The sequence below is a fragment of the Phalacrocorax aristotelis genome, chromosome 19 (assembly GCF_949628215.1).
Source record: "Phalacrocorax aristotelis chromosome 19, bGulAri2.1, whole genome shotgun sequence".
NCBI classification, from domain to species: Eukaryota; Metazoa; Chordata; class Aves; order Suliformes; family Phalacrocoracidae; genus Phalacrocorax; species Phalacrocorax aristotelis.
This window is the reverse complement of record NC_134294.1, coordinates 283,115-300,207: the sequence shown is the minus strand read 5'-3', so window position 1 is coordinate 300,207 and position 17,093 is coordinate 283,115. Positions and strand designations below refer to the sequence as shown.

At 51.0% G+C, this 17,093-nt stretch overlaps 1 protein-coding gene across 8 annotated transcripts in view; it reads left to right on the top strand.

The window, feature by feature from the left end:
• The window catches only part of EPHB2 (EPH receptor B2), a 129,386-nt gene that overhangs the window by 87,483 nt on the left and 24,810 nt on the right, over nt 1-17,093 (top strand). For all 8 annotated transcript variants that reach the window (XM_075114220.1, XM_075114216.1, XM_075114218.1 and 5 more), the window contains exon 6: nt 16,855-16,979. In XM_075114220.1, coding sequence (XP_074970321.1) covers nt 16,855-16,979 — 125 coding nt within the window. The remainder of the gene's footprint in view (nt 1-16,854; nt 16,980-17,093) is intronic.

Here is a 17,093-nt window from a genome sequence, read left to right as displayed (position 1 = left end):
TGACCTCCGGCTCCACCCTGTACATCTCCCAGCCCCCCCTCCACTTGCCTGCCTGTCGCCCCTGCAGCCGAGTGGCACCTCTCCCCCAGAGCTCAGCAGCTCTCCAGGGAGGGAGGTCTGGGACTTGCCGTCTCACACAGCCATTCCCGACTGTGATATGGCCAAAGAAACCGAGCCCCTCGCACAGAGACTGGGTGCCACCAAAAGCCCTTTCTCAGCTGTGCCAGAACAAAAGATCTGTGCCAAGAGGACGGTTGAGAGCCATGCCAGCATCCCAAGAGGGAAGGCACAGGAGGGAAGCCAGGGGTCAAGGAGCTGAGCGTGGCCCTGCGCTCGGGATAATGACACTTGACTAATTGAAAGCCATGCCAGGCGTCAACCCCCTTGCTGATGACAACACACAGCCCTGCTTACAAATTTGTGGCCATTCTTTGAGGAGGGTCAGGGAGAGTCTTGGTGCACCGAGGATTTTCAGGCTCCATCCACACCACAGGCAGGCTGAGTGCCCTGGGAAAGTCATCGAGGGAAAGGACTCCGTAGGCAGGGATGACTTAAACAGCACATGGGAAGGGCCCTTCTCGATAACAGACTGTGGCTTCTGTGATCTGAGAAGGGAGGAAAAAGCCCTGGGCTCTGGAGTATCCAGAGACAAATTCAAGACCTCCCAGTGTCGGGGGGAAGAGAACATCCAGATTTTTGGGCACGTTTCCCTTTTGTGAGGAGCTCTTGTGTCACATGGGATAAGAAGGGAAGATTAACTCTGATGTCAGAGGCTCTTGGCTGCAAACAGAGCCAAAAAGAGCCATACACAGCTAACACAGTGTAAATACCAGCTAGTGCGTGACAGATGAAACCAATACACTTTCCTGATAAACCTGTCAGGAGCAGCATCCGTGGCAGCGGAGTTCACTGGCAGAATTTCTCCCTCCCTATGGATCCAGAACACTTGTTATCATTATGTGTGTTGTTATTCTGGGTGGCATTTTACAGCAGCGTGTCGCGACATGGGTCCTGTGGCTGGGGAGATGCGCAGCTCGCACCTGCACGCCACGTTCCTGCCAGGCATCATTAGGGGTTGAACTTCTGCTTTGCCACGGCTATCACAGCCGGGTGCTTCCATCCCAGCCAGGCAGTGTCTGGTAGACAGGGCTGTCCTGACAAGGCTCGGAGGTGCCTGTGAGTTCGAGGACAGCTGATCGTTTCAGTGGTCCAAAGCAAGCGTGTGGGCCATGGCTCTGCTCTGCTGTGAACATCCTGTGACTGAACTGAGTCCAGCCCAGGCCTTATGCAAAGGCTGGGATGTGACAAAGCACAGGTGAGACAGATCCTGGGGAGTGCAAAGCACCAAGAGGGAGGATTTTTCTCTTACCTTCAACCAAAAAAAAATCCCTTCAGCCATAATCCGTGAGCTTTATTGCCAAATGCAACAGGGAGTAAGGAGGCGTCAGGGGAGGGAGGGTGAGGATTGAGGAGCAAAGGCAGGGTAGCAGACAAGTTGAAGGTATCAGGTTGGTAGGGACTAGCACTTCTCACCAGCCATCAGGTTGCTGTTTGCTTGTCACATTAGTTGTGCTACAAGCTAGACAGAGAGAGAACTGTGTCACCTGGGGCACAGGGACTCTTGCTTTTATATTCTCAGTTTCATTTTGCATCAGAAGATCTACCTGACTGTCTTCCTCCTTTGGAGGGATGCACAGCAGTGGCCTGCACTCCTCTGGATGCAAGCAGGGAGTCATGGCATCTCCTGTTCTCTCTTGTGCTGCTCACAGCTGTGCCCTGAGCTGGCTGCAGTCAGGAATTACTTGTCTGTGAAACAAAAACCTGGGAAAATGCATGCAGAAATCACCTCGAAGAGTTGGAATGAGCTTTCCACACCTTAAAATCTATGAATGTCTATTTCTTGTTGCCTCCCAGTATAAAAGTAAAAGGCAGGAGATTGTAGCATCTCTGCAGCTTGGATCTTTCATCCAACCTCCCACCTACGGCAGGACTGCTGCCAGCACTACATCAGGGCTTTGGGTAGACGATTATTGGTAATCCCCAAAGGCAGAGATCTGCCCACGTTTCCAGTGACTTGTCCCAGAACTGCAGCACCCCCATGGTGAGGGAACTTTTCCCGATGTCTAACCTGAACCTCCCAAGCTATGATTTATGGCCATTGCTCTTTGTAATACTAAATTTCAAAGGTTCAAGCCAAGAGAAGTTTTAGATCATCTTGCATATCAATTATCCTCACATTCAGTCCTGTCTTTGTCTAAAACATCTTTCAGAAAGGCAACCAGTCTTGACCTGAGACATCAAGAGACAGAGGGCCCATCACATCCTTGTACATGAGTCTGTGTAGCTTGTTCTTGCTTTTATTTTCCTAATGAGATCAGTGAGTTTTGAAGAAAAGGCAGTAGACTCTGCCTGTCTGGACACCAGAAAAACATTTGATTTGGAAAACTACTAGCAAAGCTAGAAATCTGTCCAGGAACTGCTTGAATGGAGACCACTACCACCCAAAGGGGGAAGCATGCGGCTGAACTGAGGTGATTGGCTGAGGTCCATGAGAAGTAGTCTCACACGTCTTGATGTTTCACAGTCTGGTAAGTTATTTCTTATGCAGAAAACTGACATAAACATTGTTAGGACAGAGAAGGACTCTGATACCTCCTGAGGCACTGAGAGGTGGAATGGGGGTGAAATTCAACAATGGAAGGCAGCTGAAGAGGACCTGGTGGCAGACCATGGGAAGGGTACAACCCTCCAGTATAAAACATTGTAGGAAAACAACATGGACAAGACTGCACTGTGTCAAGCAAAGTATGTTCACCAGCTGTAGCAAAGCCACACTACCATTGCACAAAGCTTGGATGGTGCTTCATTTAGTCATTGCATGCACCCCTGGTTATCCACATTCAGGAGAACTGACCTGTGATGGCAGCAGGTAAAGGCTGATGAGGTGAGCAGAGCACAGGGCAGCCCACGTGACGGAGAGGAGACCAAAAAAGCACTGTGTGTTCAGCCTTGTGAAGGGGGTTTATTTCCCGCCTGTAACAATGTCCTGGGCTGGAGGGGCACTAGGAAGGGAGAAGAGTTATTAAAGCAGAAGGACAGGAGCAGATGGTACAGAGAGGCTGGTGACAGCGTTTAGGTGGAAAAGCAGAAATTTTCTGAGCTGTGGAGCCATCTCCCATGTGGAGGAGCCAGGGCAAAGCCTGTTTGCCTGCGTGACAGAACAAGCAGGAGTGAGTCTGCTGAGCTACTGTAGGACTGTTCCTGAGGTCCCTTAATTCCCCAGTTTCTTCCTTTGGGGACTTCACTGGATGTGCTTCTGTGATAATTTGGTCTGCTCCCAGGCTCCAAAACCTCCTGAAACCTTGACATCCCTGTAGCTGCTTCTCTTATCCAGCATTAACAGCCAGACCTTACCCTCTACACAGACCCATGTAATAATCTGTAGTAATCCACATAACCATCCTGGCTCTGCAGCCTTTCCCTCCCTTCTCTCTCTTCTCTTTCCTTCATCCCCAGCTCCCACCCTCACCCTGACTGCCTCGTACACAGGGCTGCTGCCGCCAAAACCTGATGCAGCTTGGCATTTGCTGCCCTCCTCCTCTCACTTGGTGGCCCAGCCTGTTGCCTTCGCTGCATCGCCCCTGCCTGCAGCAGCCGGTGGTGAGTGCCCAGGAGGGTCCCTGCCATGCCCAGGTCTCTTCTCCTCTGCCCACTGGAGACCCTCCGTGGCCAGGGATCCCAGATGGTAGGAGCTTTGCCAGCTGCCGGCTCTTCAGGACTCCTCTTCCCACTCCTGCAGTGGGCAGCTGGGGGGATGTTGGCAGAGCAGGGTATGGGCTGCACTGCTAGAGCTTTCCTAGCAGATGCTCTTCTCTGCTTACTACCAGCTCTGCGGGCTCCTCCACCTGCTGACTCCCAGGCTTCCCTGTTGCATAAATTACTCTGTGAGTTTGAGGATCATTTTTCCCACACCTGCCTGGGGCTTCAGAAACCTGTTTCAAAGCATCTGGAGCTGACTTTGGGTAGAAAACAAAAGCCCATCCATGATGGATGGGGTGGAAAGTCCCTTTTGGTGAACCAGCACCTCGCCCTCTCCCCGCAACATGCCGCCATCCCCACTGCATGCGAGTGCTGGGAGCTGACGAGTGGCTCAGGAGCTCACCTTTTGCTTATGTGTTCAGGAGGGGTGATTTATCTTTCCTGCTGCACTTGGCAAACACAGCCTGCAGTGATAATTGCCTTGCTTGTGCACGAGGTGCTGAGTGCCAGTACTCAGGCAGGTGGAGATGCTGGAGGCAGGTAGGTAAGGCTGCAGATGCACGGGGGGCCAGTTTCAGGGTTACAGTGCTTAAACAGCTGAGCATACTCTGGAGGGATGATGCTGCTTGGTGGTGTGTTTACGTGGACCATAATAGATGGTTGTAGCAAATGGGGTTAATGCAGCCAGCTGTCCAGCTGTCCCTTGGTCCATCTTGGAGTCCCTGTGATTTAGTAGTCCCTCTGTCTGTGTGTGAAACCATAAGTCTCTGCTTGACTCAGGTCAGGCAGGAAGATCCTTACCATGCCTGTCCCACCGCAGTCCGGTCCATGTTCATCACTGCCACTGGCCAGTGTGCAGGAGGCTGCCGCATTGGTAGGGCTGGGCAGGAAATGCTCTTTCTAAGAAAAAACCCTGATATTTCAAAAATTTCCCTACACACAGAGGGAAGCCACCCTGGTGGAGTCTACCATGAAAGAGGGCAAGGGAACAAGTTCAGTCTCAAATTAGCAAGATCCAGTGGGTCCAAGGGGATGCCCTGCAGCAGGTGTCATTCTTTCAAGAAATATTTCTCTGGTCTAAGTGTTTGAAATGTCAAAATCAGTATATTCCTAAGAACAGTTTTGTTGCAATTAATTAACACTTTCAGGGAAAGTACCATTTTATTGAAAATCTGGGGGACTGGCTCCTGCCAGTGTTCCTGCTCTCCACCAGCCATTTGCTGATGACATCCCCTTGATCTGGAGCAGATCAGGTTTCCATGTGGGGACGACCTTGGCATGAAGCGACCCCAAACTCAGTGCTCCCCTCAGTGCTGAGAACAAAGTCCTGCCCTCCTCCGCGGGCAGGATGGCAGCAGGCACATGAAGGCTGCAAACTCAGTTAAACAAAGAGCGTAAAGACAGCCAAAAGCCTTCGTCTGCCCAGGCGAAGTCACTGGGCTTGTGGCTTTAGGAACTGCTTTAAAGGCTGTAATCTACACTAAAGCCTTCGCTGATTCAAGTGGGGCCAGAGCCAGGACCAGCTTTGGACTGCATTGCCGTGTTTTTAAGATTTTCCAGCGTTTGTAGTTACAGACTCAAGGGGCTGGAGGCTAGGCCCGCTGGGAAATTTTCCAGACATTCGACACACACAAACAGCATGGGTACCAGCCTGATGCAGCCACCTTGCCAGGAACCTTGGAAACAAAAACCTCACAGCCTGTGAAGTACCAGTCTTCTAGAGCTCTAGCAAGCCTGGTGAACATCCCAAACCTGAAGCTTTTTCTGCTTTGAGAGCAAACATTTATCAACGAACCCTAGTGCTGTCATCCCTGTGAGGTTGCATTGCTTTCCTCAGCTTCTTCTGGAGGTAACTGATTTCAAAATTATGCAGCTCCTGAACATGCCATCACAGGGGAGGACACTGGGAGAGAAATTGGATGGACAAACATTTTAATAGCCCAAGCAATAGTGAACCATTTTAGCAGGAGAGATTCACACACCCAGAAGTGCTGGAGGTCTCCGGCCCAACCTCCCATGCAGAGCAGGGTCACCACTGAGGGCAGGTCAGGAAAAGCTTCCCTTCCTCCCTTTCTCATCCACATCTTCCTTACTATGGTGCTGCCAGTGCTCACGTCGGAGGAAGGCATCCCGAATTCAAATCCACTCCCCAGGAAGGCCCGTGGTGTGAAAGCTTGCGATGATTAAATGGCACGAGAGAGCTTTACCTGGAGAAGCGAAAAATGGAAAAGGTTTTCACCAAAGAAGTCCATTTCCAGTTAGATATCTAGATGCATTTGGACTCTGAGCTGAGTAAGAACATGAACTGAGGTCTTGAGGTCTGTGATGGGACCTGGACTGGGGACAGCTGGGCCAGTGCACAGTGACAGTCACCTGCCAGGGACTGTGTGGGACTGGGATGCCTTGGGGCAAGGAGGGAGGGCTGGTTTGGATCGGGCATCTCTTGGGCAAAACACTGGCGCAAGACATCCAGGTGTGTGGGGAAGTGCACAGTGAGTTGTCCTGGCTTTCCACTTCACCCATGCTTGAGCAACAGAGGTCACCTAAGCCCTGTGTGCTTATTTCACCTGCCTGCAGCCTTGCATGGAGGCCCTGTGTGCTCCTGCCATTTCAAACACGGTTTTTCAGGTGCTGCTGGAGCCTGGATCCCAGCTAGATGTCTCCAGGCCCTGTGGCTTCAAGACCAGGGAAGCCCTTGCTCCATGGCTGACCACAGCACCGTCCTTGCCGCTACACAGCGTCACCCTTTAGTCTCACCGGTGTGAGCTGCTGGTGTCGTGCAGGGCTTGAAGTGCAGAAGGAGCTCTGGGACCTCCTGGGAGCCCTGCACTGAGGGAGTGCCCTGCTCTGGTCCCACGGGGGATCCTGTTCCCCACGTCGTTCCCACATGTTGGAGCTACCTGGGCACCCAGGCAGCTGAGTCCCTGGGTGAAGGCAGTGGGGTAAAGCTTGCCCACTTACCCCAAGGTTTCCCAAGTCTCTCTCTTTGACACGTTTGCAAGGCAGTTGCAGGCGTCCACTGCCAGATGCTCTGTCAGCAACTTTCTCCCCCACATCTCTCCATTTACTGCCCTGTCCTGTGGCCTCTGGACTAGCTGGTGCCTTGCAGCATCATGGTGCATTTCCCTGCCACTCTGTCTTCAGCTGGGGGTCATGCAGTTAATCCTGACCCCGGATCACAGGCGCTTCTGCATGCGGGTAATTGAAAATGCCAGAACTCCCTGCTGACCCTCCTATAATAAAAGCAGTCCGTCCCCCGTCCCCCACGCTGGCGGTAACCTGACACTCCAGGGACCAAGATCTGTCAGGAGGGCTCCGAGGAGATGCTGGAAAACTCCCAGCTGTTCACCTCTTTTTTCCCCTGGGTAATTTCAAAGTGTTGCTGGGGAGAGGCCACAGGCTGGGTTGGCTTTGCTTTCTCTCTGTCGTGAGTGTTTTCCAGAGCAAATGTTGACTCTGTCTGACATGACACGGGTTAGTGGTATTAAAGTGATCAGAGATAGGGGTTTTGCTGCCTGTAACCTGACTCTTCCAGCTAAGCCAGCAGAGGAATGGAGACACTTTGATTATACTGGGATTTCAGTAGTGCTGACCCACTGGCAGTCAAGGAGTGAAAGGCTGAGCCTTGCAGGACTGGCAGGTGAAGGAGGCAGGGGGCTAGCTGCAGAATGGGGGGCAGATTGCAACTGGTAGCATTTCAAATGGGTATAAAGATCATGAAAGAGAAGCTGTGGAAGAACCCTGGTGTCTCCTGGCAAGCAGCCCAGAGACTGGAGCCACACAGTCCTACCAAGCACTCCTATTGAATCGCCAGGGAGTGATGCAGAAGGTGCTGCCTGGGGAGTCCGAGACCCTGGGCTGCTCCCAGTGATGTTAATCTGGCGGGTGGAAGGGTCTTGTCCAATTTTATTCCCTTTCCAGCAATGATCCAGCTTTCCAGCCTGCGCAGTGTGACCTTCCACAGCTTCCCAGCAGCGCCAAGGCTCTGAAGTGGCCCTGAAGTGCTGTGGACATTATCTGGTGCGTAGCTGGAGGTGGGCTTGTTTCACAGCGTCACATCACTGGGAGTCGGACCCTGGCAGTTGTGGTGGCCCAGGAGCCAGGACCTGACACAGAAAATTGGCCTCTGCTGTCAAGGCCCATTAGGAATAGGATGCTTGTAGGGTCCCTTGGGGTGGGAGGAATGAGCATGCATGAGGGACTGGATGGTGTCACAGGAGGTCGAGTTGTGTTGCTCGATGTCTGCAAGGAGGATGCCTGCTTGTTGTCCTGTTAAGTGAGTCCTGGTTCACTCTCATGCCTTTATTCATGGTCTCTGTGTACTGAAAAGGTAGAGATGGAATAGGAGGGAGGTCTCCTTAGGATATTGAAAAAGCAGGGCTGGGAGAAAGGTAACCGCTCCCAGAGAGAAGCTCTTGCTGTCTGAATAAAAGAGGAAGGTGCCCCAGCAGATGTCCTGAGGACTCCTGGTCTTGTTCTGACAGATGGAGAAAACCTGGTGTGATGGAGCTTGGCTGGGGAGGGAAACACGAGCTTCCTAAGAATGCCTCTAAACAGTGCAACTCAGAGACACAAAACCAAGGAGGAAGATGGGCCTATTAATTTCTCATTCACCCGATACAATACTTCATTGTGGGATGCCCCCCTGCTGCTTTTTGTCAGTTTTATTGTAATGAATTGCCCTAAGCTTTACATAGCAGTTTCACCAATTACACTAATTTCAGATGCATCTAGGATCTCTCACCCTGCTCCCAGCAGGATGGGTCCCAAGGCGCTTGGTCTGCCCCGGCATCAGCAGGGAGGTGCAGGGAGTGAAGGAAGCAGCAGTTACCCCCTCCCTTCCCTGAGCTGGGGAGCATAGTTTGAAAAACGAGTGAAGGTGCGCAACGGAGAGGGAGCAGCAGCTCTGCAGAAGCTGTCTGAGGACTGGGATGAGTCAGAGAAGTGTCATGTTGGACACACTCAGAGGAATATCAAACCTGAGCGAGGAGGTGGATGCTGTCTCTATAGTTAAGAGGGACGGTTACTGGCTAGTGAGATCAGTTTTGAGGTTTATATCTGAAAAGGAGGTTAACAAAAAATTGGAAAAGGTTCAGAAGGGAGTCATCAGATTGATATGTGGGCTGATAAATCTGTGAAGCGCTCAAGAAACTCAGTGTACTTAGATAACAGAAAAGAAGATGAAATGAAAATATTTTCATGATCTTTCAGTTCTTTCATGAGGACAAAATTCTGTTTCTAGAATCCTCCTTAATTTAGCTAGCAAAAGCAGAAATGTTCCAGCAGTTGGAAGCTGAAGTCCATAAATTGCAACCTGAAAATAATATGTGCATTTTAGAACAGAGCAGGTAACCATGAAGAAAACCTCCCAAGAGGCACGGTGGGCTCGTCGTAATTTGCAGTCCTCAAAGAAAACTGGATGTCTGTCTATAACATATGCACAGGGTCAACCGCAAGCATTTCAGCTATATTTAACTCATTGCCTGGGTTCTGTTGCCAGTCTCATGCAGATGTTCAGACCTGGTTGTTACAGTAGCTTTTCCTAATTTTCTGCAAAACCGACATGTCATTGCACTGTCTCATTGAACTGCCCCAGGTTTTGCAGTCCGTGTGACCTTCTTTCAGGTATTGCTGTGAATAGAAAGTGCTTATTTCTCCTGGAAAACTCAGATTTCTTTCAATTTTGTCTTCTTCCCTTTCCTTCTTTCCCTTAATCTTTTCTATCATTGTCAGCAGGCAAGCCAAAAAGAAGTAACTATTTGGTATGGAAGTAAAATACTGGCTATAGGAAGGCTGAGGTTTAGCAACGCTACCAATGTGCCCCTTCGTCCGAACCTGAGATCAAGCAAATCTTTAGTTAAGAATCCAAAGCCTCTTGTGGCAGATCAGCAATGGTTAAGCTGCCTCTGCTGTGATGGATCTGTGCCACCTGGGGTTTAGTTTCTCTTAGCGGAGACTGCTTAAGCAGCCCTTGAGGCCGGTCAGCCTGGAGCGGTCTGGTTCCGTGCCCACAGAGGTGTTAGCCTGCATGTCACAGCATCCTCATGGAGCAGCGCCATGGAGGGAAACCTGGACGTGCCCTCGGGCAAGGATATAAGCCTGTAAAGGGACATTCAGTCACAAGTACATTAAAATAGGATCCCTTTCCTGAACAAATCATCATTTCTTAATTATCTGTAAGTACATGCTGAGCTATGAGAAGCTGCCGTCTCTTGTCCTCGGGAGCAGCTGCCCTGCCTCCTTCTGCCCAGCTGCACGCTTGGTGCGGAGGTGCGAGAGAGGCTCTGCCCTGGTCGGGGTGCTCAGGGGCTGGCACCGAGATTGTGTCCTGGTTCACGCATCCGTCAGCAGTGACTGCAGGTCAGGAAGCAGAGCCAAAGCACCTCACACGCTCCAGGTGCTGTTCTGTGAGATGGCAAGGCTCTGCTGGTGTGCCTGTGAGCGGTCATCTCTCTGGGGTTTTTTTAAAGTTGTTTTTTGTTTTTGTTTTTGTTTGGATTGGGTTGGGGTTTTTTTTGTTGGTTTGTTTGTTTTTTTTTTTCATTTTCTTTAGGAGACATGCTTTTTTAAAATGCTGAATGTGCCTCAGCTAGAGAGGCTGGGAGGCAGGACATGGTGGGGCTCATTTACAGTAACGTGGCAGACAAAGATTGCGCTTTATAACCAAAAATGGACATTTTATTTCTGGAGCTAATCAAAAAAGGCTAAAGGGTACTAATACAGAGAGACTGGTAACTAGGGAAGCCCCATCTTTGGAAGTTTAAAGATTCAGCTAAAAAGCTCCATCTTCCCTGATCTGGTGCTGGGGATGATCGTGTGGCAGATAGGTTGGACCAGGGGCTCCAGGGGTCCACAACATGGCTCAGCTATGAAGCACAGACAGAAAAGACAGGATGCCTTTCCCTGCCCGTTACCTTTTTGCTACATGAGATCATTCGTTCAGGATGTCTATCAGACCCACCTCGACATTGGCAAGACCAGCCTCGGGGCATGTGTGAAGCATTGTCCTCTGTGCTGTTGAAGCTGCTGCACTGCTTTTGAGAAGGTAAATACTAAACGGGCTGAAAAACCTTGTGGCTCTGGTGCTTCTCTTGCCAAACCCCATTGTAACTCCATGTTTCTGCCCCAGTTTGAGTTTTCCTGGGAGACAGTCAGTCAAGCAGGACATAAGATCCCAGTCCTTCCATGAGGTTGCCTGAATATGCTGTGTGGTGGGATTTGAGACCTTCTTGCCTGGACATGTCCACCATGTGGCATTGAGCCAGTGTGGTTTGTGAGGGCACTGCTGGTTTAGCTGTCATTACAGTCTTGGCAAAACTCAGTGTTTATACCTGTGTGTCCTTTGGGGAGGTTATGGGTATGTGGCTCTGCTGGCAAGACCTGAGGATGGGGTGCATTTTGACCCCCGTCCTTCCCATGTATCTCCAGTAGCTGAGCTCAGGCACCTCCTTGTACCCTGTGTGGGCTGCAGAAAAGCTGGACAAGAAGAGCTGTCAACAATCCCAGATATTTATCCTGTAGAGCTGCCCCCAAGCCAGGGAAGCCTGCTCAGCTCCTGGTGGATTAAGGAAAACCGCTGAAGCCCCAAGCGCCAGCCGAGACAAGGGTCTGCCTGTGATCAGTGTTGTGTGGCCATGTGGAGGCTTGGGGTGATGACCATGGAAGCATCATCGCGTCCACCTGGTGCTTCTGCCCCAGAGGGGTCATCACATGAGAGACGTCGGCTGCCTCCCCTCCCCGTGCGCTGCAGATTTTGTGCAGCAGGGGACAGGTCATCTGCCTTTTTACATCAGTGGATTTTCATTAAGCTTATTTTACACTCCAGTGGTGGTTTTGGCTTGGTTTATTTCTCCAGCAATTTGGAGAAGCCACAGGGCTCCACTAAGAGGAATCCAAAGAATCTGAGGCCATCCCAGATAAAGAGGATGTGGAAAAGTGCCTTTCAAGGACTCGAATGATTAATTTTGCCTCCAAGTGACATGGGGTTCAAGGGTTTCAGTCATGAAAAGTAAGTTTCTGCCCACTGTGGAAGTAAAGCTCTGTTTATCTTTTGTATCATTGCTGCACACGTGCCTCTGGATGCACCATCAGGGTAAACGTGCCTCTGCTTACACATTCATGGTGATTACGTCTCAAAGTGATGGTGGCTCTGAGAGCTGGGGTGCTCCAAAGCTGATATCCTTTATGTGTCACAGGGCAGGTCCCTTTTCCAGCATCCATTTCCCCCATACACGGTAATTCAAATACCTTCCATGAGTAAGGGACAACCAGGCGAGCCAACAGCTCAGGGAGTGTCTTTGGCACTGGGCAATTTATGCCAATGGGGCAGTTGTCTCCAATTTGCTGACCATTTCCAACCCAACCTGGAAATGAGAAAAACGCATTTATTCCAACCTGGAAATGCTCCCTAAAGATGCATTTCTTTTGTCACAAGGGAACAAAGAGGAGTCACAGTTCGTGGAACAAGGTAACCAATCCCACAGCGCCAGGTTAAATGCTGCCAGCAAATCTTTGGCTTTAGCAGCGCAGCTGTACTCTGGCCAGTCCTGGAAAGGGCTTGGCACAAAGCAGGCTGGAAGAAGAAAGACCTTTTTTTATTATTATTATTTTGGTCCTTTTTGCAGTTTGTTAAATCATTGCTTTGAAATACTCAGAAACCCAATGGACTATGTATAGTTTGTTCAGAAACAACGGTTCACTAAAGTCAGCTTAGATATTTTGAGACTTTTACCATCTTTGCTCAGCTGAGTTCATCACGTGTCAGAAAGTGTACCTCTCTCAGTCTTTTCTGTTGTGTTTGTCAGTTCACCATGTCCCGTGGCAGAAAAGCTCTTTCTACAGCGTAGTTCAGGCTAGTCACAAAGTGCTTGATGCTTCTGTCAAAGCTGGAGCACACCTTGTGATGTGATACACCAGGTAGCACTTTCCCAGATTGGAGGTTCTTTGTGTTCACTTTAACTGTTTTCATCTCCTCCTTTTTAGCTATTATATTAAATGCATTAAATACTGCTGGGTGACCAAGCTCCTAAGCACAGCCTCTGCCTCTGAAAGTGCTCAGTAAAATTAGATAAGACAGGCAGGGAGCAAAAATGAGACCGGATGGCTAACCTCATTTTCCAGGTAGAAAATGGCAGTGCAGAGGGATCATGTGGACTTGTAGAAGGTCTCCCATGTGGACTTAGAGGCAGGGCAGAGAAATGCAACCAGGACCTTCCAGCCTTGGAAGTGGTGAAGAGTCAGAAACTCATGGGTCTTCACTAGCTTTGCAGCTGCTGAGCTTTTGTGGCGCTATCTGGCTAGAAGCTTTTCCCTCTGAATAGACTCCGGAAAGTCACTCTGAGGTCTGGCTGACTTCACTAAACTGTTTTCAGACTCAGACCTCCAGTCGCAGCCCATCCCTTATTCACAGAGCTGGGACCCTCTCACCTGTGGTGAAGCTGTGTTGTGAGGACCATGTGCTGTAGCCCTGCAGCGTGCTGCGCTCTGTTAGCAAGAGCACAGGCAAAAAAATGAGGACAGTGATTGTTCCCATGTGCTCAGCACTCATGAGGCCACGTCTGGGGTACTGTGTCCTCTTTGGGGCTCCCCAGTACTACAGAATAATCTGGACTACAGAGTAATTCTAGACTACCAACTGCAGCAGGTCTGGCAGGAGGATCACTAGGCTGGGCCAGGGGCTGGGTCACAAGACGTATGAGGATAGCTGAGAGAGCTGGGTTTGGCCAGTCTGGAGAGGAGGAGTCTGAGGGGCATCTAGCTACAGTCTTCCATTTCAAAAGGGAGTTTAAAGAGAAGACAGAGCCAGACTCTTCCAGAGGTGCACAGTGAGAGGACCGTACTCATGGCCTCAAGGTGCAATGAGGGAAGCTCCAGTGGAACCTGAGAAAAAGCCTCTTCCTCACAAGGCAGCTGGGTATTGGTGCTCCCTGAGCCTGAGGGATCCCCGTCCCTGAACATATTCAGATCTCAACTGCATGCGGTCCTGAGCAAAGTGATCTGACTTTGAAATTACTCTGCAAGCCAGTTGGACTAGAAACCTCCAGAGGTCACTTGTGACTTAAAGATTTCTGTGATTTTATTTGTGTGCCTTTCCCTGATGTCTGCAATAACACGAGCAGTTACTGAGAAGACACAGTGGCGGAGGTTTCTGCCTATCCAGAGGCACTCCTTTGCCCCAGGTGTAGGAAAAGCGCTGAAGTTGCTGTAGTCATTGATCTCGCCTGCCTCCTCCCCAACAAGCATCGTATTTGCCTCATTAAGTCTCATTAGATGAGCCCCAGCTCATCCATTTGGTTCTTTTTTCTGAGCCAGATGAGGGCAGGTTCACTGAATACACAGCTGCCTGGGTCATGGCTGGTCACAAATGCATGGAAGTGGGAGAAGAGCATCCAGGGATCTCACTCCTACCTGGAGGGACCTGGAGCTGGGGAGCTTCTCCAGCTGCAAGGTCAGCCATTGAACCTATGTCTAAATCATGGGACGCTGCCACATCCCGGTTTTGTGGTGGCATTGGTCTGGGTGTATGCAGCGTCGGTCCTGGAATAGCCTGTGCGAGTGTGGGATCAGTTCCCAGAGCATGTGCAGCTCAGACGTGCCAGAGAGACCATGGGCTGTGTGCTCATCTCAGTCCAGTTGCAATCCGGGCTGCGGGACCATCTGTAGCTTCATCACATCTGCCTTCCAAGGCCATTCTCCACAGGGAAAGAAATGTTTGTCTTGGAGATTGCAGGTGTTCTATGAACTCTGTGTCAACAAGGAAGCAGCAAGCTCTGACAAGAACTGACAAGCTCCAGAAATGTTACCTGTGTTTTATCTTAACACCAGCAGGAGAAACTAATCCCATGAGTTTGTAAATATGGGCCCTGAAGCAGTGCGACTGGGACATTAAGGTGGGAGGGAAGCAATGCTGTACGCCACAGAGCAAGGGAAGGTCTGAGGTGGTACAGAGAGTTTCAGACTGGTGGGTAACGGGGCTTGGCTTGCCCAGAAATGGATGGAGGGATTGGTGTTTGGGACGAGGTGAGGCTTTGGTCTCAGGAGCTGTTAGGATCACAGAATGGTTTGGGTCAGAAGGGGCCTTTAAAGATTATCTAGTCCAACCCCCCTGCCATGGACAGGGACGTCTTTCACTAGGCCAGGTTGCTCAAAGCTCTGTCCAACCTGAGCTTGAACGCCTCCAGTGATGGACGTTCTGCCCTCATTCAATTTTAGTAAGTGCTGGACAAAGCCAGAGGTTGCCAACGCTTTGCTGAGGGTAACCCGCACTGCACCTTCCCTCAAGGGTGGGGAAACCCAGGGAGATGAGGGGAAATGATACAGCAGTGTGGTGGCAGATTTTGCTTTACCCATACCTGGTCCCTGCTCCCCTTGACAAGCAGGCATTGAACATCCTGGGAGCTACAGTGCTCTGAATCCAGAAAACCAGGAGTGAAATGAAGAGACAAATATGGTGGATCAGAAAAATGGCTCTTGTTGGTGTACTTTGAGAGGAGTTGCTCAGCTGTAATTCATTACAGTGATGTGCAAGAACATGCTGCAGCCACGCTGGCCCAAGAAGCACAGTCCTGCCACTGCCATGTCTGCAATCCTCAGCTGGCATGGTTTCTGTCGCTGTGCATGATGCCAAGGGAAACCAGACTGGCAATGGGTGAGAGGTGCTTTGCTTTGTGTGCCGCTCCTCCAAGCTGTTTCTCAGAGCTGTCAAATGAGTTGTTCTTCCATGAAATATTGAAAGGGTTGGACCTGGTAAAAGCCCTTCTGAGTGCAAGCCTCTCTGCATCCATTTGTAACCAGGCATACAAGTGATGGGGAAGCTTTCTCGCTCCCACTTTCCAATCCTCTCCCACCCCTGAGGCTTCCCCTCTGCCCTGAAGCTGCTGAAGCAGTGAGTCTGTGTTGGCAGGCGTGCCAGGGCTAACACTGCGCTGGAGTTAGCACTCTCCACGGCTGGGCTGGCACTGGGTGAGGTCTGGAATGGCCTCCAGACTGAGGTCCGTGAAGGCTGTTCTGGCAGTGCCATCAGCAGGCTGGGCGCAGGGTGGGCAAGGACACATGCTCTGCTCAGCAGTCTCGGGCGCAGTGAAGGGGATGGGCATCTGTGTGTGTCAGCCCCTCCAGCAAGGGTGCGGGAGCTGTAGGCTGCCACCTGCAACGCTGTGGCATCTCTGCTATCAATACCTGAGCCAATCAGATTAAAAGCAGTCCAGGCTGCTTGCTCACCTGCTCCGGCCCACAGCAAGCAGGATCAGAGCTGGTCAGAGTTTCACAGGGAGGTGGCAGCTCTGCATCATGGTCCCTGCCCCACGGACTTGTTAGCACAGATCCCTGGAGGACAGTTTTCCCACGGCATGGCACCAGCCGCGACTGCAGTGTTCCTACCTGGCCATGTGTCAAGCCACGTAGGCAGCGCAGGGCAGCGCAGGGGGTGGACAGCTGGCTGAGTTGTCTGAGGAGCTGCTGGAAGGTCCCATTGTGCTCAGCGGGACAAGTGGCGTCTGTGGGTGTGCTGTTTCCAGGGCACTCTGACAAGGCGGGTGACTCACCATTGTCAGCATGTCAGGTCAGGTTTGCGTTGCATGCTCAGGCTGCTGTATGTACCTCCCTTGATTGGCATGTGCAACTTGCAGACCCAGCACACCAAGGCGGAGAGGAGCTGTTTGCTTCCTGCGTCTGCCTATGCCTTATAAAGCTTCTCTATGCAAATGTCAAAGTACAAAACCCCCTATTTCCCCATGGCAAGCAGGGAGGATTGCACGTCACTGGGCTGGTAGTGCTTTTTCCAGGGGAACAAGGCTGTGATTGCTCCAAATGTGGGCTCATTTTGCCTGCAAATCATCTGTTTTCCTGCCTGAGATGCTGCCCTACATGTTTTCTAATTACAAACTCTTAGTGAGCGGTGGAAGCATTTTGTTCTCCCCTAACGGCTCTCTACAAAGAGCAAAAGGCAGGATCTCCTGAGCCCTGGACAGCCCTGCCACTCCTGGAAGCAAATTCAGTAGCTCCAAACAGCAATAACACACCTGCCTGCCTCCTGCCAGGGGATGCGGGTCCTGCCCATGCAGGCATCTGACTGAGGCCTCTCACTCTCTCTTGCAGCTCCTTCAGCTGTGTCCATCATGCACCAGGTCAGCCGCACCGTGAACAGCATTACCCTCTCGTGGTCTCAGCCTGACCAACCCAACGGAGTCATCCTGGATTATGAGCTGCAATATTATGAGAAGGTACTGCGGGACCTTGGTAGGGTTAAGCTGCAGGTTTTTGGGAGAGGAGGCAGTGCAAAGCTTTGCCTAAGGGAGTAAGAGGCTACAGCAGTTGGTTGATGACTAGGTTACTTC